The 21605-nt window shown below is 48.1% G+C and overlaps 1 protein-coding gene across 4 annotated transcripts in view; it reads left to right on the top strand.

Moving 5' to 3' along the window:
• Positions 1 to 209: 209 nt before the first annotated feature.
• Positions 210 to 21605, top strand: part of zgc:158464 (uncharacterized protein LOC791139 homolog) — a 72670-nt gene continuing 51274 nt past the window's right edge. For 2 of the 4 annotated variants that reach the window (XM_037483064.2, XM_037483038.2), the window contains exons 1-2: positions 211 to 946; positions 13622 to 13754. In XM_037483064.2, the coding sequence (XP_037338961.2) occupies positions 515 to 946; positions 13622 to 13754 (565 nt within the window). In that variant the 5' untranslated portion in view covers positions 211 to 514. Of the gene's footprint in view, positions 947 to 13621; positions 13755 to 21605 lie in introns of all 4 variants that reach the window. The other 2 variants (XM_037483055.2, XM_037483046.2) reach the window with 2 other exon arrangements.

Here is a 21605-nt window from a genome sequence, read left to right as displayed (position 1 = left end):
CTGTGCAGCGGTGGCACCCATTTGACTACCCTCAGTAGTCAAAAATCAGCGGGGTTCCGTAAAACCTGTAGGTGGCAGTGAATGTTCTCAGGTTGAGAAGGCAAGTTGTGGGGGGAGTGGAGTGTGTGTGTATGTGGGGGGGGCGTGTGTGTGGGTGTGTGCGTGTGGGTGTGGGTGTTCCTCTTGCACAAGCGCTCCCATGTTGCGTAGTCTGGAAACTTGAATTGGTCGGGCGGCCGACCGGAGAGTGACAGAGTTACGGGAAGGCAGATCAGAAAGTGCCTGTGACCGCGCTCCCTGCTCCCCATACCCCCTCCTCCTTCTCCTCCTCCTCCTCCCACCCCCCCACCCGCCGCTTTCTCCACACCAGCTCCTGCTCGCGCGCTCCTACCGCGGGACAGACGTGGTGGCACGAGACTCGCGACACGCTCCGACACCGGTCGGCTGGCCGCGGGGCAGGAAAAAGGTGGAATTAAACTAAATTCAATTGACTGGAGAGCGATGCTCTGGCAGCATGGCCAAGTGGTTCAAGGAGCACCTGGGATTCAAAACTACCAAAGCACCCCCTCCGGCGCCTCCGAAACCGGACTACAGACTGTGTCTCACCGGCGTGCCCGGTGCGCCCGGCTACCAGCAAACCGGCTGCGGGGTCAGCTTCGCGAGCCCCGCGCAGCCGGACATCCTCGCTGCCTACAAACTGCAGAAGGAGCGGGACTTCGAGGACCCGTACACTCCAGGTGGAAACGTTTCGTACGGCTCGGGCTTGAACAGCGGGGGGTCGCCGGACATCAAGTACGTGTCGCCGAAACACCGACTGATCAAGGTGGAAACAATCGAGAAGAGCAGCCCGGCTCCGGGCGGCGGAGTCACGGTCAGCCAAGCTGTTGCTGTCGGCAGCGTTAAATCCCCAACTTCGCCTCCGTCGGACCACGACACCAAGGAGAAGGTGGGTGAAGTTGAGTCAAAACGGTGTCCGGGTCAAGTGGGCTACGGAGCTGCGTGTTTTTAATCCGTCCAGCACGTTGTTTGTGCAACTTATGCCGCGAAAAAAAAAATAACGCGTTCATATTCGTTAATAAAACGTGCCACATTTTTCTCGAAACTAAATAAATATATGTCGTATAATACATTTGTTTTCCCCTCAAGTGAAACGATGTGTTTTTACGAAGGACTTGACCTACTCCCGCGAGGAACGAATCGTTACAAACCGGTAGAACTTGTTAAAAAAAAAAACTGAACAACTGCTGTCCGCGCGCGTTGCGACATCCTCCCACGTGTGTAATAACTAACCTGCGCTACAGGGAGTGCTGGAGCCGTCTATTAAGAGAAAAGTGCAGGCAAACTCTCCAAGTGTGTGTGTGTGTGCGTTTGAGTGTGCGTGCGCGCGCCATGTGCCCCCATGTCTCCTGCTGCAGCTTATTCCCACGCGACAATGTCGCCCAGACTCCTCCACACAACACCTCGTTGCCCATTTGCTCTGGGTGGGGGTTACCTGTGATGGGTCTGAGGGTGGATGGCTCTACAGAGACAGACAGGTAGAATGTGTGTGTGTGGGTGGGGGGGGCTTTAAGCCTTTGGAGTACACTGTCATGTCAGGCCTCTCAGGAAATCTCACACACACACACACACACACACAGGGTTCATTTGGAGAAACATGAGAGGCTCGGTGTCAGCGAGGTTAAGGACGTACCGTGTGAGTGTGGGGAATGTCTCAGTGTCTGCGTTGCTCATGCCCGGAGGAGACAGCACGCCGCCGCCCCCCCCGCCCCCCATCTCTCCCTGTGAAAACGCACACCGCCCTCCACCGTTTGGTTCCTCCTCCGGAATCACACGCCTCAGTCAGTAACATATTTGGTCGCGGTTATCCCGACTTCACCTTTGCGTTACTTCCTCGTCGTGTTTGCCTTGGCACCTGTCGTGTGACTTGTGGCGAGATTGGCGGTTGATTTCTGGGCCTCCTGTGCTTACGCTTTTGGTCCCCCACCGCCCCCCCCCCCCCCCATCCCCCCTCCTCTCCCCACCGACCCCCAAACAGTCGGCCTCTGTTTTTTCAACGTGGTATGCATTTTTAGCAATCCTTAAAGCTCTACGTTATCTGTAAAACAAGGAGGATAACGGAACCTGCTGCAGCTGTTCCAACGGGTTTAACACATCACAGTTGTCTCATGTTAATAGACCTCTCCCCCCTTTTTCTTTTCCACGTGCACATATGGCTCCAACAGAACGGCAGTTGATGGTATGGTTTTAATACCTCACACTTACTGGTATGAACGAGGTTGTGGACGAGCTAAATCAGTACTGACAGCTGGGAGCTTTAAGCTATATGTCGAGAGAAGGGCTTCTTGTCGTGGGCTGAAGGTTTGACACAATGATGTATGTGTGATGTATATATATGTGTGTGTACTGTCCGTGGCAGTGTTTGTCATTGTTATGAGTCAAGCTTGATTTCTTTTTCTTTTTAATTACAACCGACGTTCTCAAAAGAAGTTTACAGCAGAATTATCTCCCCAAACCCCCCCCCCCCCCCCCCCCCCCATCCGTCAGTCTTTGCTACTTGCTAACGTCCAAAAGGGGAAACATTAACACAAGTTTCTCACATCATGTATTTCATTGTTGACTGGTGGACGAATTATTTGAAATAAAACAACCAATAAGTCACCACGCTGGGTCAAGTTGTCTTCATACAGGTTTCAGCATTTTGTCAGGAGTTTTTCTGAAAGCTGTGTGTGACTGGCCATGGTAATTGTTTGTAAATCCCTAATTTTAGGTTTCAGTGGGAGGACACGCTGGTTTGCAGTTGGTTTCACACACTCTTCCCCCTCCGACAAGAGTTGAATGTGTTATTGTTTGTCATTTTTTGACGTTGATTTAAAAAAAAAAAAAACAACAAGCACATTCCTGGCTTGTGGCCCACATGCAGAAACCGGGACTAAACGCTGACTGCTGGAGAGTCAGCGGAGGGGGCACGAGTGTCTTAACGGCAGCGCTTGGTCACATCGATGTTTTAATTACTTGACTCATGAATGCTAATTATGTCACTGCTGACTTAATTCCTGAAATGCCAATAGCGGCAACAAGAGTCCATTTCTATTCCCAAGCAAGATAAATATGTTCTTTTCTTTTTAAATATATGCAATGATTCACTGCATAATGTAAAGTATCTGCTGGATTTTCATCTGTTGTTGTTGTTGCTTTTTTCTGCCAGTCAGCTTCTAAGAAGTGTCAATTTATTCAGTGGATTTTTTTTGGAGATGCACTTCAGTGGATTTTTTTATTTCCTGGTGCAGGTTGTTACCGGGCCTTTTTGAGTTTTCAATGCGTTCTCAATGTGTTGTTGTTTTGCTCGCTGGCGCAGCCCTTCATGGTAGAATGAGTTGAGGGAGATGATCAATTATCGCCGCGGAGCTAATTAACGGCCTCATCTCCCAGCTCATCGCTGCACTCAGCACCATCCGAAACTCTCAAGGACACGGGAAAGTGATGACGGGCTCCGCTCGGAGACGTGTAAACGCAGGCAGCGCCGCCGAGAGCAGCCCATCATCGCTATCTGTCTGCGCACCTGGGATTCCGCTGTTCCAATCGGACGTCGGCTCCCTCCGTGGCCCGGGGTCCCTTTTTTTTTTTTTTTTTAACTAGACAGAAATCCCTCCCCCCCCCCTCCTCATTTTTCGCTACATCCCCCTTCCATGAATATTTTTACAAGGCCTGGGCTCAGCATTTTCAAAAGAGCGCGATGCGGGAAACCGTTGGTGTCACAAACACAACTTGTGTTGGTTCGCCAGCAAGGGCGTTTAGAAATGAGTCCGTTCTGCAGGGACAATATTCAGAAGGCACTTTTTAATTTTAATCCTAGAAAGCCGAGAAGACCATGTGTTGTTTGTATAATACGTCTGCACCCCTCTACTTGTGGAGCCAAAACACTACTTATACGGATATCAGCCCTGACAACATCAAATATGAGCTAGAAGATGACGTATAGCTGCTGGTCTTGAGGGGGGGGGGGGGAAGATCTTTCATAGCTAGATAATGCGTCACATGACATTAATATCAATCTATACAAACAAATTTATACTCCAGCTACATCTGGCCTCATTTGTTGTGGAATTTCTTTTCATTTTCTCCTTCTTTCGTGTGTGCGATGGTGAGATTGAGCTGGTGGGGGGACCGACTTTATTTCCCCCACAATGCGAAATATCTGTCGCTTGGCCTTTCACCCAGGCACTCCAGACAACAGTGGAGTTTCACGAATGCATCCCACCGGCCCGCGGCGCTCTCATCTCCGCTAGTCATGGGAGAAAATGTCCAGCGCAAATGTCAATATCACCTAGATGATTTAGAGTGGTTTTCTTCGGGGAGGCCCCCCCCCGCCCCCCAAAAATGGATGAAAACATCAGAGCCCATCATGTTCCGTTACAGCACCGCTTTGAAAGAGCAGTTCCCTACCTCTCTGTATCCAGCAGAGGATGATTAGGTTGACACCTGGATATCAGAGCGGTGCAGGATCTAATGAAGTAATTGCTCTAATCACACACTCACCCGTGTAAAAAGTCGTGGTGTCGGACATGTTTTCTTCCTCCAAGGACTGAAACGGAGGCCGGATGTTTTTGCTCCGTAGTGACAAATGTGTTGGGCAGAGGAGATTATTCATTTGACAATTATGACAAATTGCGTAAGAATAACAAAGAATGTGTTGCCTTACCAACTCTGAGTCATAGTTAGCGGATTTAAGGCCACACTTTGACGCTGTTGGCATGTTGTTATTATTGTGTGACTTTTTGTTTCCTGTGTGACCCGCTGTTCACTGAGCTGTCAAATAATGCCGTGCATTTCCTGAACTATTCCAAGCATCTATGAGGCATTTTCCCTCAAGGTCACCCCGCTACTTCCAGTACTACAGCATAGTCTGGTTTAATTAGAACAAGTTGTTCACTTCATGGCAAACAAACTCTACACACTCACTTCACTGTCAGAGAGTGCGTCACAATGTCTTTCTGCGACGCGAACAAGAATCCTGGAAGGGCCCTTTGCTAAAGGACACGGGGCCTAGCCAGTGTACATGTTTAAGACCCGCCTCTTTGGGGCGGAATGAAGGCATCCTGTAGTCATCCTGAGGCTACGCTGGAAACCCTGATGTAATGGTTATTCGATTGAGCAGCGAGACGTTCTGGCTCTTTGTCGAGATATCATTTTGGTTAATGCGCAAAATTCCATAATTTGTGATCGCACCGTAATCCAGCAACTGCAGTAACTATTCACGGATGAATTGATATACAAGCACATGGGCCTGGAAGATACAGGTCTTGGAAACGGTGGCTTTTAGCCATTGTTTGCTTGTTTTATCCTTCCCTGCTGCATCTGGGAGCCTTCTCTCCACTTTAAAGAGTCCCAGTGGAGTCTGTTGTGCTTTGTTGCTCGATTTGCTTTTTCTAGCAGTGCACTGGAACATCAGTCACATGATTCCACCAGGTCACAATTAGCCTGCAGACTGGGGGTGCAGCGCCGGGCCCCGGGGAGTTGTAGACACATGGCTCGGTTTTGTTTAATGACTGTGTGTGTGTGTGGCGCTACAGCAGGACTGAGTGAGTCCTGGTCAATTAGGCTGATCGTCACTCACTGATTTAAAAAATGAATGAATGAATAAATAAATAGATTGAGACGGGAGTTTGGTTGCCACCTGAGGAACAAACAAAGGGGAGAATCAGCATGAGGCGTTGACTTGTTTCCACAGCTCTGCCCTCCGAACTATGAAACTTTCAGCTGCAACCAAATAGTTATTTCCAGATGAGATGCACCGCAGAGGTCACAGACAACTCGTTTGCCTTTTTCATCTGTCTGCATGCGAGCTGCAGGCCGTTGTTTTCGTGTCTCGCTGCAGGAGGCGGTCAGACTTCCGTCTCACAAACGGAGCAGCCGAGTGATCTGCGAGTGACCCGCCAGGAAGCCCGACACTTCCATTTCTCCTCGGTGGGAATCCCAGACTTTGATTTTTGTGAACGAAAAAACAAGTCAGCTAAACAATTTAGACGCTCCGGTCGCACTTAATTGTTTTGCGTTTGTCTCGGTGGAAGTGAGGGGGCAAGAAACCCGACCCGCAGTCACTTGGTGGAGAATAAAGAACGGCTCGGTTGCTCCAGGATTAAGGAAGTGCTCCCATCCTGTCAGGAAGTGTTTACAACTTTGTGACATTCCCTTTTTAACTTGACAAGCCCGCACCCGCCCCTGTGTGCAGGCCGGGCCACTGCTCGAACGCAACCGGGGGGGGGTTAGCGTTCCGACATGAGCAATCTAGATGTCGGAAATAGTGACAAATGGCCGCTGCGCATAGCTGCTGCATGCTCCACGGATGGGCTGTTTGCACCCCCCCCCCCGCCCCCCCCCACAGAAGGCCGTATGAGGATGCAGCGCTCCAACCTTTACAAGATCCTCCACTTTGTTTACAACCTGACTGCTCCCTGCTTTGTTAATCACTCCCCCAGAACCAAAGCCTCCATCCCAGTGGATCTCCTCGTGATGTTTGATGAAGCCCTACATTCCTAATTGTGTCAGCTTCCATCTTCTAGGAGCTGCAATGAACAACAGCGGTTTTGCTTGTGGTAGCAGCATTGAAGAGGGGGGAGGGGGGGGGGGGGGCTTCTTGTCCACAGAGTACAGAGCAGATTGTTTGTGTATTTGATGGTTTTACCACTTCCTTGTTCCTTTTTTTTCCCCCTCGGCCTGCTACTTCATTCCCAAGTCATGATGTTTGCACAGTAATGGCACTGCGGTTATGAGGGGAATTGCTCATTCACAGGGTCAATGGGATTATCATATTTGATAAAAAAAACAACAACATTCCATTGTAGGCCCTGAATTACCATAGGCTCTGGTAGCGCACACTAACTCTATGTAGCAGGAACACTGCCAATAAATCTATCACAGAGAGAGGGGAGCAGAGGACAGAAATTGGATTTTGTCAAGCGTGTAGTCAAGTACTTAATCTTGAATATCTGTTGCGTATTAAGAGCACCTTCATGGGGGGGGGGGGCAACCCGTGGCCTCCTCCCATTCCTCCACAGGGGGTCTTAAGTGGCTGTGTGGGGCGAGTTTCGATGAGGACGGTCCCTGGGGACCAGTCGGGGCCGGCCTTTCATCAGGAGCGGCGAGATTGGAAATTTATTGAGATGGTATTTTAGCTGCTTAAAATGGCGGAAGCCTCTTGCCAATATGTGCAAATGTAAAGAAAGGAATGGATGGGCGGAGGTAGAACCCTATCAACACTGATAAGAAGGATGAATATCGATTGTATTTGAGAGTTTTGAAAATGGGTACAGGGCTGTTCTGGGATGATGTAACTTACTGTTATTGGATTTTAAAGATGTTTAGGCAGGTAATACAATCCACAAAAGAGCTCTGCACTATAAATGCAGATCAAAATCTAGGTGAGGTCTGTAAAATCTAATATTGATATTTACCCAACGGGATGAGCGAGGCCAAGGATCTGCATTTGTTGAATCCAGCAAGGGATGTTGAGGATAAAGGGGGAGATACAGGTTATTACTCCATTGGATAAAATGTTAGTAGCAAGAGGGATGTGAAAATAGGATTGGCATTTTATTTCTGTATCTTCTCTGTTAATGCAATGCGTGACTCAAATGTAGTTTATGTGACTTAAATGTAGTTTATTTATGTGCACTGACGCTACCTAGGTACTACCACCTTCTTTTGTGTGCTCTGTGTGCAGTGTTATGACCTACAGAAAGCTGGACTATATGCGCAGTAACCGCCTCCTAATGAACTACACACACACACACACACACACACAGGCGATGTGTTGACTATCCAGGCGTGCATAATGTGTTTTCCCAGCCCTTCCCATTCAACACTGCCATGGTTCCCTCTGTATTTCACGTGGTGCAGGTCGCTTCATCTGGAAGCGCTCCCGTGCAAACCGGGATCAACGGACAGGCTAATCCAGTTGTGCACAAAAGGAGCGGCTTCATCCCCCAAAATGCCGCCCCACGTGGGTAAGAGTGTGTGGTTCAGAGGAACCAACATTTAATGTGGTCTGAGTCTCAAAAGGGGGGAGTGAGCGCTTCTTTTGAACGGCGCGGATGCCGCAGAGGGAGACATGTGTGAAACGGGTGGCCGAGCACAAAGGGGAATGCAGAACGGAACGCCGCGCCGATGGACTATATTTAATGCTTAACAAAAATGCACTTCTGAGGCTGAGTGGCAGGACGGGGAGAGAGGGGGGCGTGCGTTTTTGTCAGCGTTTGTTTGTATTGATTCGAGCGGGCACAACTTACACCGACTCACTGCCCTTGGGTAATTCTCCAATCAGCTTAAAAGCAAAGCTAATGGCTCTACCTGGAAATAAGAAGAATCTCTCTCTATCTGAATAGAAGTGCTTCCCCGCGGTGGCTCGTGACTTATTGTGAAAAAGCATCTTTATAGCAAACACAATAATTTGATCAGATGCCTCTGCAGGCTCCTAAGTAGGCCCATCGCTCTTCCCGGCTCGCATAGGCATCCGTGTTTCTTTGGAAACATTTCAATAAAGTTTCATTAACGTCATGTCCGTACGGTGGGAAATGCACTCGCGCACTGTCTCTCCTTTTTAGAGGCGAAGCTAATTTCTGTCTGCCTGATCTGTTTGGTGGAGCCCAGCAGGGCTCCGTCTTCACAAGGGAGAGGGTTGGGCTGGGGAGGGGGGGGGGGGGGGGGGGGGGGGCTTCAATGAATTCTAACCAGATCAGCGCTCTCTCCCTAGAAACATGAAAGTGTCTTATTGATAGTAAGTGCATTATGTCGACAGAGAAGCCGTGATCATGCCTGCTTTAATAAATAGCCTTGAGGGAGTGTTTCTTGCTGGTATGTTCTTCCTAGAAATGTGTTGCCAAGTTATCTCAGGATGACGGCACACTGCGCACACACACACAGCAGTCACCCTATGTTTACAGAAAAAAGATAAAGTGGAAGAGATATCAGCAGAGGCACTGCGGCGATGCTCGGCTCACTCAGTTCTGTTTATTTTTTATTTTTTATGAGAACATTCGAACAGTTTTCCATCCAAAAGTAAAGACTTTTTGCATGGCAGGATAAAACATAAAAACAGTGTCCGTCCCTTACCTTTTGTCCTCTATCCTTTTCTTCTAACTGGCTTACTGTCTTCCCAATAGTGGCATGCTTTGTTTTTTTGTCACACTGAAGAACAAAAGAGCGATAGCAGCAAAAGAGGCAAGAAAAAGCCTCCTAAAATGCCTTAATGCAATTGAGCTGCTAAGCACTGAGTTGTATTAGGTTATCAGTGGCTGAAATCCCTCGTGGCGTGAGACATAAATCACATATGTCAGTCCCTCCCCCCCCATCCCCCCATCCCCTCTTATTCTACAGCCCACCGAATTTCCTGGCCGTCTCAGGGGAGCTTCAACCTGGACTAGCGTGCAATCCGTGCAATCCTTCCTGGACAAGCAGTGATATTCATATCATATTCCTGTCCTCACTCATTCAGCCAGAGTTGGATTAGTCCTTATTTCCCTCCATGTACATATGCCTGAAGGTGTTTATTTGACTGTGACATTGCATTATTTTTGGTATTATTGGTTGCCAATACTGGACACATGGAAGATAAGAGAAATAGTGCAGCCAATCTTCGAATTATTATTATTATCATTACTACAAAATGTACACCAAATTCCATCCATCAGAGTTTGAGATTTTAATTATTTTGCTGCAGATTACCTGGAGAGCCCGGCCAAACCCATTTTCTCTCCATCAGGACTGCAGCAGGTACTTTCTTACTTCTAATGGAAGTCTGAGGCCCAATCGAAATGCAATCCTTCAAGGCCCAGCGTCGCCGAACCCCCACACTGAGCCTACGAGGCAGGTGCCTGTCGTAGTCTCCCGCTTTAGCTAACGTGTCCCCTCTGTTTCCCGCTGATTTGAAGTCAGCCCTCATTGCCCGAAAGCCACGGTGCATCCCAAGAAGCTGCCAGAGCTCCGTCAGGTGTAAGACACGGCCGACCTGGGCTCTGAGCTGCGGGATGAAAGTAATTTAGATTGTTTTCTCTCTCTCTCTCTCTCTCTCTCTCCCTTTCTCCATATGCTGCCGGTAAAGGACCTAGCTGCCATGGGAACGTGGCCTAAGCCTCTGAGGTGACTTTTGAGAGGTTCATACGGGCTTACAGCGCAGTTTAGCGAAGGCCTGACGTATTGAGCCGCTGCAGTCTCGCGCTGGGGGGGGACATTTTTGCGCTCATGACAAGTGTGGCTTGGCTGCAGTCTTGACACGCCCTGGTAAACCACGAGGCAGATGGCGGGTCCCCAGGCTGGCACCCCTCCTTCTGTCGTGGAGTCATTAGTACACAGGGACAGGAAGGACACATTGCAGCAATTTGGAAAAATTAACCACCTCCACCCAAACATGGAGTAGGCTGCTGGGGCTGGGTGATGGTGCCTCACGGAGACTAGATGCTTGATGGGTTCAAACCCCAGGATGCTCCGGAAGGATCTGTGTAAGCTCAACGTAATTACACTGCTGCCAGCTAACGGGTGACAATAGAGTATGGTAGTTGCTCTCATTACAGCTTTGGAAAGGTATGAGTGTGACACACAGGGTGGAGCAGATAATGACCACACAGCTGTGAAATTGCACCCTGTCACAAAAGGGTACATCGTTAACAAACATCTCTTGTTATTCAAGCTGTTGTGCAACATAACTGCATAACATAACCGTGAATGAAAGAGAACAAGCGCACACCACTTCCTTTTGTTTAATTTTGTTCAACAGGCTGGTAACTGGTTCGTCATCACCTTAAACTTTCTCCCTGCTGAAAGAATAAGAACATGAGCCAAGTGCTGAAAAGAGCTTTTACAGCCCAAGTCTAAGCTAAATAAACACATGCCTGTAAAATGTAAATCCTTTTTTTGTTCTTTTAGCTGTTTGATGACAAGCCTTTTACAACCTGATCCTGGATACAGAGACCATAATTAACATATGCTAACGGCTTCTTGCGCTTCCCTTAAATCAGACTGTGTGGGGAATAAGTGGTGGGCTCACACGGTAAACATGGAAGTAAAACGATGCAACTTAATTTATTGAAACTCAGTTTTCAATCGAAGTGGGAGGGGACAGAACATATGAGGTTGTGTCAGACAAATAGAGATCAATATAACAAATCTAAGCCTACCTCCTGAAAATAAACTAACTGGCTATAGATGCCTAAACAAATACAGAGGGGCCGCCGAACAATGTATCCTTACGTCTTTAGACAAAAGCAACAAGGTATTTGTACAAATGTGCATGCATGGCCTGCACATATGGAAGCCAATCACCTGAATTGGGAAAAGTGAGGGGGGGGGGGGGAGGAGTCATACTCTTTCCACAGCTTAACACGTAACACAGAACAACTGGATTTAAAGTTAGATGTCTTGATTGTCTTACTTCAGAATTGCATTTAAAATGTTTTAAAATAATGGTGATAATAGCTCGTTCCAAATACTGCTTCTGCCTCTGCAAAGGCTTTGTCAAAAGCTGCCAAGACCCACTTGTGACTGATTGCAAAATCCTGTTTTGCTTTAAGAGCAACAGCCGCCCAGTTACACTTTGTTTCGGCCTGATTCTGATTGTTTAGGATGACCAAAAGGCGAGTTCAAGGCAAGTGAGTATATGATGTGAATACAAACCACTTCTACATAGCAAAGCTGTTGCATTTTGTTTGAGTCTTGATCCCTAGCCTTAGTCCATGATTGCATCACATTTCATCACACGCCCTGCCCTTTATGCGTCCCACATTATGTCAACAGGAAAGGAAAAAATATGATGTAATGCTTTTGGAGTGGCTCAGTAAGTGACTGCCGTTATTTCCTGAGACGTGCCCAAACATCCACTAGGCCAGTGAAGGTGCTTGAAGGCGGCAGAGGTCTAAGGTGTGAGCCCTTCCTCAAACCTAAGCTGCTAATCCTTGCTGTGGGCGAATGTCTCAGCTAAAGCTGCTGGAGGGAATCTAGGATGCAGCCGCAGTATGTGGGCCGCAGTCAAATGGGCACTGGCCTGATTCATTCGTTTTCATTCTCCGGTCTGGGCCGTGTTTGCATTGACTGTATCTGAAGAGGGTTTGGCACACGCCACGATGAATGATAGCTCAGTTTGTATGCGGCGAGGGGTGAGATGCTAATGATGACTCAACGCGCTCCCGGGCAGAAGGGATGCTGCTAATCTGGTTGGCTGAATATCAATTAAAACTAGTGAATTTACAATAGTTTGCTGGCACAAAACCAAGCAGGAAAATGTTTGCAATGCTTTCCCCCCCACTGGTTGAATTCACAGAAGCAAAACATTTCAGGAACCCATAATTACGCAATGGCAGAAAACAGATGGAGAAGGAATAGTGAAGACTGTGGATTCAACACAAGTAGCCGCAGAGAAAAACATGCCTGGTACTTACTTCCCTTGCTATTAGTACTAATCCATGTAAAGTGGAGATGGGCAGAAATATACCAGCCGGCATTGCCGTGTTGCTAAGCGGCTTACAACATTCCCTCAACACCTGGAAACTTTTTTTTTTTTTTTTTTTTGGAAGTGCGTTAAATGATCAGTAAAAATCTCGGTGCATTCTCTCTCTGGCTGGGAGACGTATATGTGTCCATTTTTTTTGCTTAGCTGTGCGTGTGTCTGTGTGCGAGTGTGTGTGTGTGTGTGTCTGTGTGTGTGTGTGTGTGTGGCACTCTCCCCGGTGGCCCGCCCACAGGTTGTTTTTTTTGTGGCAAGCAAATCCATTTGGGAAGCTCCCTGTGTGGCAGAGATGGACAGCGGGCTAGGTGGCGGCCACGAGGGCTCGGTCCACCTCCTGTGCGCCCCGCCCGACCCCCGTCCGCCAGATGAGTGATGAGCTCGTTTCATAATGAGACCCAAATCCCTTCCTCTTTGCACATGACTCATGGGGTGTACGTGTTTACAGGCTCGCTGAGGTGTGTGCACAACTAAGATGTTTCCGAGTAACAGAACGAGCGGTCGGTGCTCTTCTCTCTCTGACCTGTGATTGGCTGAACCAGACCGTCTGGAGCCACAACAGAGGGGGGAAAAAAAAAAACTCTCCCTCCATGTCCAAGAGGACAGACTGCTCCTCTTTCCTCTCAGAGGGTAGATCTCTACTTTTGAAGCGGGCTTCTGGTAGAACATTTCGAGGGAACAAATGTCCCCCCGAGGCCCAATAGATGGGGACCGCTGCTCCGCTCCCTTCCAGGTTTGAGCCGTATTTATGAGTCCCGGGACGTTCGCCTAATTGCCATCTACTGCGCAAAAAGAGCAACGTTGCAATTAGCCGTGACTCAATGCCAGCGAATTGTTTCTCCTCAGAAAGTTGAGCAGTTGTGGTCTTCTTCCCTCTTCTTTTGAATTATGGGCCTGTCATGTAATTAGGAAGACCAGCAGAGAGCGTGCTGCGAAGCTATAAGCTGGGGCATTGTGGTTGTATGCTGAGGCCTACGTAGTGTGTGTGTGAATGGGGGGGTTATTTATGTGCCAAGGTTGTATTGTTCAACACAGGAGCAAAAGGAGTTACCTCCTCCATCTTTTCTTTCCCCTCCCTCCGTCTCACCTTTTCTGTGCTTATGCTCCCCCCCCCCCCCCCCCCCGCTGCAGCCCAACATCCTCGAGGACTACGCGGACCCCTTCGACGCCGAGCAGACTGGTGGAACTCAGACCAGCACGGAGAAGGTGTCGACCGAGAACGATGGCTACATGGAGCCTTATGAGGCGCAGAAGATGATGGCAGGTAGATCAGGTTTCATTTTTTATTTTTATTTTTCTCCCCGTCCACCTTCACACCTCCGGTCACTGTGGGTTGAGGAAAAGAATTAGCGTTGTGTTTCGGGCTATGAGTTGAAATTGTTTATCCCAGGGGAGCATTAATTAGGCGGCAGTGGGGTTGGGCCATATGTTTTGCTAATGAACAGGCTGAGGCGGCCCTAACGGCGATTTACATGGCAGCTGCAGCAGAGCAAAGGAAGGGGCAGAGTGACACGAAACTTGTCAAAACATTCTCCAAAAGCGGACATTTTGCCCCCCCCAGAAGTCACACTAGACCGTAAGTGATTCTTCTAAACACGCCTCAGAGGTCCAATGTAGAGGGAGAAGTTTTTAAAAACAAGTGTTTTTCTCCCGCTGAACTTTGCGCACGTGGAGACGGCCACTCGCCGGGATTTCCAGGAAGGGACAACAATGGCTGTGTGCTAACATAAGAATTCAGGCCGGACCACATTCTCCACACAGCGACGTCACAGGGAGAATGCGCAAAACGGGGGGGGAGGGGGGGGACATGACAAACAACGTGTAGAAAACAAAAAACAAAAACATCTCGCAGCGGTTTTGACTCATCCTAAACGGGCTTCAGGACCAAAGAGAGGAAAGCTGCAGAAAAACAAACAGACCTGAAATGGATGTTTCTGGAGCTGACTCCAGGATATCAGAATTTTATACGTTGATAAAGGGACAACACATCATGTACAATATGCAGCCACCTCGCAGACCTGAACACGAAACTCCTACAGACACACACACACACACACACACACACCACAAAGGCAGGACACGTCTCTGTCCCTCACTGGCAATTTTCTTTTAATGGGCCTCCAGACAATCTCTTGTTTTCATCCGTCTCATTGTTTTGACCTCTGGCCCAGTGAATGCCTCTGCTGAGCACGAAAACTCTAGATTTATCGCCTCACTCAGGTGGAGGAAGCTTTGAAGAAAAAAATAAATCCGAGCAAAGCTCTTGTGTTACTACTTGAATTTTGAACTGACTGGGTTTTTTTGGGGGGGCTTTTTTTTCAACCTCCACTTGGCTGGAAATTGACAAAATAAACTTATGCTGGCAGCAATTTGAGTTTTTCTTCGTCTCGTTTCTTGTTGCCCCTGTCTTTGAACCCTGAAGCGGCGCTGCTTTCAGGCTGCCTGCCTTTATCCATCCCGTCTATTGATTGGGACTTTTTGTCTGCTGTTTTGACTGAGCCGGCGGGGATGTTGTTTTTAAATAGAGCTGTCGGAGGATTTATTTAGCTCTGACATCCGTATTTAATATTCATACTCGTCCATGGATTCATTCCACGGACGAGTGTTATCAAAAGCACTCAATAATGCATTTCACTCAAACATGCCGACACATTGGTAGGAGGACTGGTGTTATTTGTGGAGGGTGTCGGAATCAGTCCAATTCAATCAATTGTATGGAAGTCGCTCAGGCCATGCTGATGTATGCGAGTAATAAATGCACCATTAATAATGCTCACCCATAATACAATAACCCAATTGTCATTTTAAAGCATAATTATGGTTAAACCCAAATATTATGTTTCACTGGTTGATGAATTGCGGCACATGTAGTGCTGATTTTCTTTACCCAGGCCAGAAATACAGAGCATGAAGGCTCATTTTACAGCAACGCCTTTCTCCAAATACACACCTTCACACTTGGATGCTGCCCAGTGGTGAAGTTGGGGGGGGTCAAGCGCCTTGCCCAAGGGTACCTAAATGATGTAATGAGTGTCGGGAGCTGCTCTTTTACACTCTCTCTCACCGTGCAAGGCCAGATGCATGGCCACCAGTGCATACTGATGTGGATGTAGAGTAATTGCTGCATCCTGCTTTGTGACAGCATAAAAAAAAGGAGAAGCAAAGTAAGGGCTCGATCCGCTCATCACATCTCTCTCTCTCTCTCTCTCATAAACAAAACTCTAAACAAGCCAGAACAACTTTTCTATTCATGGTTGTCAGGAGCGAGGTTTTAATTTACCACCAGACAAATTCATGTCGTCCATAAAACGCTTGGTCAACCTCCATCCCCCGCTGAAATGGGTTATAGCTGTCTTGACTTGTAAAATTCAAAAAGGTGTGGAACAGATTTCTAAGAAAAGTGTTTCCAATTAATCCAAAGAAGCAGAAATAAATCAGCCCGCCTGACGTTTTTAGTTTGTCTTACACGGGCGGCCTGAACGTTTCAAGTTTCAACACACGATTTACTTTGAGCCGCTGTGGGCTTGGATCTCACTCACACACACTGCCGTGCCAATTAAGTTTCTTATTCTTCATTTCCACATCAATCTCGGTAATTGAATACCACTGCTACGGATATTAACTTGTGAAATCTCAGTTTTTCATGTTTTACGACACAGACAGAGCCATTTCTGTGTTATAACCTCAGTTTAGTATCTTTATCAGAGTGATCCTCTTTCTTCAGCAGAATTTTACCTGTATATGTATTTAAGTAATTGCAGTGATGTATACATCATATAGGCCATATGTTTCATATTATGTCCGGTCTAGCTTTCAAGAATTCTTTTGAATACGAACTATATCTTTCTTTTTAGTGCAGTTTGTACCATGATGCAGCACAAGGGAAAAGTGCTTCCTGTACAAGCCTCTGAATAACAAGTATAAGGGTCAGTCCGTCCTCAAATACTGATTAGAAAAGGCACAAGTTTCACATTCCTCCGTCCTCTCCCTTGTGTTTGATATTCTATGAGTCATTGCTGTAAATGATGAGTAAAACGACCTGATTGATCATTACACTTCAGCATCTATCCACTGCAGGTCAAGCTGCAAGAGGGCTTTTTATTTTCCATAGAGAACAAAAGGTTTGCTGTACGTGAAGCAGCCAATCGTCTCTCTGCGTTTCTGCTGCTGATGTCATTCCATTCAAGTGGGAAACATGTAAGAAGTTCCTCACAGTCTTTTGAGGCAACTTTTCCTTTTTCAGTTTATTGTGTACAACGGAGTGAATTTATTTTGAGGCACCCTGCATTGTTGCGGCCTACTGGCGAATGAGATTACGGCAAAGATGGAACAAGGCGGTTTCTAAAAGCATTGTTATAGGACTATGGTGGGTGGACCGCAGACCTCGGAGCGAATAGCTCCCGCGAGAAAGACTTTAGCTCACGAATGTTTGATTTGTATTGTATTTTAGATTATTTTATACATCAAGTCCTCTACATTTCAAAGGGAAATATTATACTTTTGACTTTACTACAATTAAATCAGCATATTACTAAGTAGTTAAGCTTTTGGGCAGGTTGAGATCAATGCAAAATATATAAACACTAATTATTAGGCATCCTAGTTATTAGGTGCACCTTTTACCCCCATAGCACAAAAGTCACCGGCCTGTAAGCTAACATGGCCGGAGCCGCTTTCCAAGCCAAACTAGAGCCAGACGCTGCACATGGCTGAGGAGGAAGTGCAGCGGACTTGGCCAGCCAGCCCACCTGTCGAGAAGTGGGAAGTATTATTGGTCGTTATGAAACTTGCGGGAGAGCAAAATAGACGTTGGCAGGCTGCCACGGTCTAGTTGATATAATACAAAACAATAAAAACAAGCATTTGGTCCCACCCACAGTGGGTGAGCACAAAGTCACCCATCGAAGTGGCAGGATTTATTATTTAAATACAAAAATTCACATGTTTTTCAAGGAAATGTAGTCCAATCGTGTTAAAGCCACTTATGATTTTCCAAAGATACAATTCTAATTCTTTGATTACACAATGTTCACACCATAGACACACAAACACATACACTCGACTGCATAGTGGGAGGTGTGCCATGTGTGGCCTGAGGCGGAAAGTGCCACAGCCGTTTACATAACGGAGTGTGCGCTCCCGCTGTTTGTTCGGGTGTGTGTCTGTGTCTGTGTGTGAGTGTGCTGAAGTGGCCGGTGCTCTTGCTGTGTGTGTGTGTGTGTGTGTGTGTGCGCGCTCCATTTCTCTACCCTAAGAGCCGGGGGTGTTGAGTCAACTGATTAATGGGCCCGCTGGAGGGGCATGTCACGACTTCCTTAACCTGAAAAGCCGGCCCCACCCCTGCGTAAGTTGCTTCACTCCGGCTGCCGGTCCAGGCTCCGCCTGCACTCATGAGAAGACACGTGCACAGCCAGTCCACAGCGTTTCCCCGCATGCGTTTCCAGCGGAGAGAGGACGTTACCTGCCCACCCCCACTCCACCCACTCACTTTCAGCTGATCTTTTGACTTGTTGAGTTAATGTATCCAAGATACAGATGAGTTCATGTCGTATCCACATGACACACATCCACCCACACACCTCGATGCATGCAACAGCACCTTCTCCCAAGAGGAGACTTCACAAGAAAACCTTGAATCAACTTTTGGGATGTTTGTTTATCCGCTCCACTTGACTCCCCCCCCCCCCCCCCCCCCACACACACACACACACACACACACACTGTTGTAGCTGTTCAGACTTGTTACACTGACGAGTACAATGGGCTGGTACTGCATCAGGGCATTTCTCAACCAGCACGCTCTCGCGGTCGTGCTCCTCAACGAGCCCGGCTCGGCAGACGACTATGTGAGAGTTTTCCCACAGTGCCGAGGAGGCGCGTTGTGCAAACAGCTTGGATGACTGGGCTCTCCCAAACAAACACACTGCAGTCCAGCACAGGTCCTCTTCCCTCGTCCTCAAGCCACAGCCACGCCGCTCCACCTACGGTGTGTGTGTGTGTGTGTGTGTGTGTGTGTCGACCTGTGTGTGAACGCTCGTGCAGGACTGAAAATAAACCCTTTTGGTCAGAAATACTGAGGAAGTGGGGAATCTATTGCACCCGGTGTCAAAGTTGTAACATCAATTTGTCCTCAGCTCATCTCTCAGTCTCGATGTTTTCCATTTCTATTTATGGTAGATGAGTAGATTTCTCTCTCTGTCTGAGAAATGTGCTGGGAAATGTCCCGGGGGCACTGGCACCTCCTGTACCGCGCTCCCGATGATGTGGACACCAGCAGGCAGGGCCAAAGAAATGAGTCATTAGCGGGGCCGATGATTATTTCAATTACTCACGCCAGTGCGGTGCTAAGTGCCAAAGTACAAATGCCAGGATCATTGCCAGTTTGCCTGAGTGGGTGAGAGAACATGTCCAGAGGTGGGGCCATCGCACGAAGGGAAAGAGAAAGGAAAAAGTAGTGACGGGGACCCAAGGGACACCGGTTTCAATGTTACAGGACCCGAGGGTAGGTTTATGAGGATCAAGTCGAGAGTGAAGAATGGTTTTCATCTCCTCACTCGCTAGAGTGACAACTCGCCCCCAGGCGACCACAGGTCCTTGACATCTGTGCCATCGGCGTGGCACATTTGAGCTAACAAAGAATGTCGGGGTTTTGGTTTGTCCCCACTACATTTTGTACCTTCTTGACCCCTCGAGTCGCCGCCAGGCCAGCTTCAACTCCTCCCCTCCAGTCCCCTGCCCCCCCCCCCCCCCCTTTTGATTGTCTGCCTTGTCCCTAATTGTTCCCTCCTCTGTCCAATTACCCGCATCTTCCCAGTGTATTTAAGCCCGGTGTGTTTTGTTGTGTCTTTGTCGGTTTGTCTGCCACACACATCCTGCGTGGTTGTGTGTAACCGCTTACCTGATAATGCTTTGGTTTTCCCCTCTGGGGCCCTAATTGAGTTGCTCAGGTGTTTTTCCTGGCCTCGTGTTTTAAAAACGGCGGTTCGACGCCCGAGTCCTACTTTCGAAACGTCACGCAAGAACCGCGCGGTTATCCTCCCACGTCTGCTTTTGTTTTATTTTCATCACGTCTATTCTATACTATTCCAGTCGCTGAAACGTGGACAGGGAAGTGAATAATTCACACCTCATTATGGCGCAACTGTCTCTAAATGATGACCTACAGTAAATCATCCTGCAAGTTATCAATGAGGATGTTCATGGCATTTGGTGTCCTGATTCATACCTTTTAGCCTCTTATGTAAAAATACAAGTAGATCCATAAATACAATAAGATCTATTTTTAAGATGTTCTATTGATCACAGGGTGTTGAGAGAATAAAGTGCACCGACCAGTCGTGTCTACGCCCCCCCCGTTCGCTGGTTGCACGCTACCCACTTGTCACAACCACATGATCCCATGAGAAATGACTGACAGTTATTACACTCGGATCTGACAGCGTGGTACTGACTGCTGCAATGCACCACAGTTACACCACAGCTAGTGTCAGGTGGTGTTCTCTCTGGCTTGGTGTTATTCTTGGAGTAATATTCATTAAATGTTCCAAAATAATCTTGTCAACAGACATTGCAAGCGTAATGAAGCCAAGCCGGAGAGCAGAAAGCTAGCGAGGTCCCTCTGGAGCGATCCGCGACTTCTAGGGTCCGTTGCAGTTTAGTTTAGGTAGTTTGTAATGTCAGCAAAACGATGATTTACATCGAGGCTGTAGGCGTGATGGTTTATGATCTCATTGTGGCAGGCTGAACGGAGGAAGTGTATTTAGTGTACTACGCTCAGCGTGATGAACGTACTGTGCTGCAAAAAACGCGTCCCGGCTCAAAATTGGTTGTTAAGAAATAGCAGGTTCGTGCAGGAGGATCCGCATCTGAGGATTCCAGCCCCAACTCTGTCTCACAAATCAGTGTTCTAACTTCACCGTTATCAACTCGGCCTCACCAGGACCACTCGATCAAAGTGGTACCAAAAGAGCATCAGGTCCTACCCACAACTGTTGCTAGTGGAAAACACAAACCAGTCGAGCTGAGCAGAGCCGCGTCCTCTGCAGTACCAGAGACTCAGCAGAACATCTCGCCTCATTAACTGTTTTTGTGGGAGGAACTGAAAACCGCCCCCCCCCCGGCAGCGAGCCACCGGTAGGCTTTGTGCGATTGCTCTACTGCCGTACAAAGCACCAACCTCCACTTCAGAGAAACGGTGCAATGTGTATGCAATGCTCTGTGAAGAACAAAAGGATAAAGGTTGTCCCGAGACGTGTAACCGTGTCGTGAGGCAAACCACTTGCTTTAAAAAAAAAAAATAGCTTGCGTTTTCTGGACCTTTTACACTGATGTTACAGTCTAAAAGCCTATGCCTGTGTGTTTGAGCGTCTGGCCCGCTGGACATCGGCGTGAAGGGTTAATTTGGTCGAGCTGAAGAGGAGGGGGCAGGAGAGGTGACGAGCAGAAAGACTGACGACTTATTGATGAAATGGGAAATCTCCATCTCCAGCCTGATAACCTCCCTCCCCCTCACTTAGCGATAAGCAATTCCTTGCACTGTAGCTGAAGCCATAGACAACTCGTATATGACAGCCGTCGATATATCTGACATTTCCACTAGATATTGTCACTCGCAGTTCTGATTGGAGGCCATGATTGCATTTGTCTTCTATTTTTCTTTCTCTGGGGCCCGGTACCAAGTGGCCACTGCTCTATATGATCAGGACACTTTGGGTTCTGCATTTTTCCAACAAAGACGCCAGTGGACACAAAGACACACACCGAAAAGCCGACCTGGAGGAAGAAGCGGTGTGCATCCTTCTGGCCTCTGATCTCCCGCCGAGCCTCAAAATGTATGTGACGGGGGGCCCACCGGCCATCCGTTACAGCTCAATAGGTGGGGACGGGTCGGGGTGCAGGAGAGGAGGAGGAGGGACCTGGGAGGCCACTCTGCCGCAGGTTGACGGTGGTGAAGTCATTCATTTCTAAGGTAAGATTAATGACGCCATTAATTCAAGTCCGGGCCTCTGCAGGAGGAGGACACGGCCGAATTACCCCCCCCCCGCTGCAGGCTACCGCGGAGCCCGCAGCGCCGCGCGCACGAGCGCCGGTACCGCGCACACGCAGACTCACTGGG

The sequence above is a fragment of the Pungitius pungitius genome, chromosome 4 (assembly GCF_949316345.1).
Source record: "Pungitius pungitius chromosome 4, fPunPun2.1, whole genome shotgun sequence".
NCBI classification, from domain to species: domain Eukaryota; kingdom Metazoa; phylum Chordata; class Actinopteri; order Perciformes; family Gasterosteidae; genus Pungitius; species Pungitius pungitius.
The sequence above is the reverse complement of the archived record's forward strand: the minus strand, read 5'-3'. Positions and strand labels throughout refer to the sequence as shown.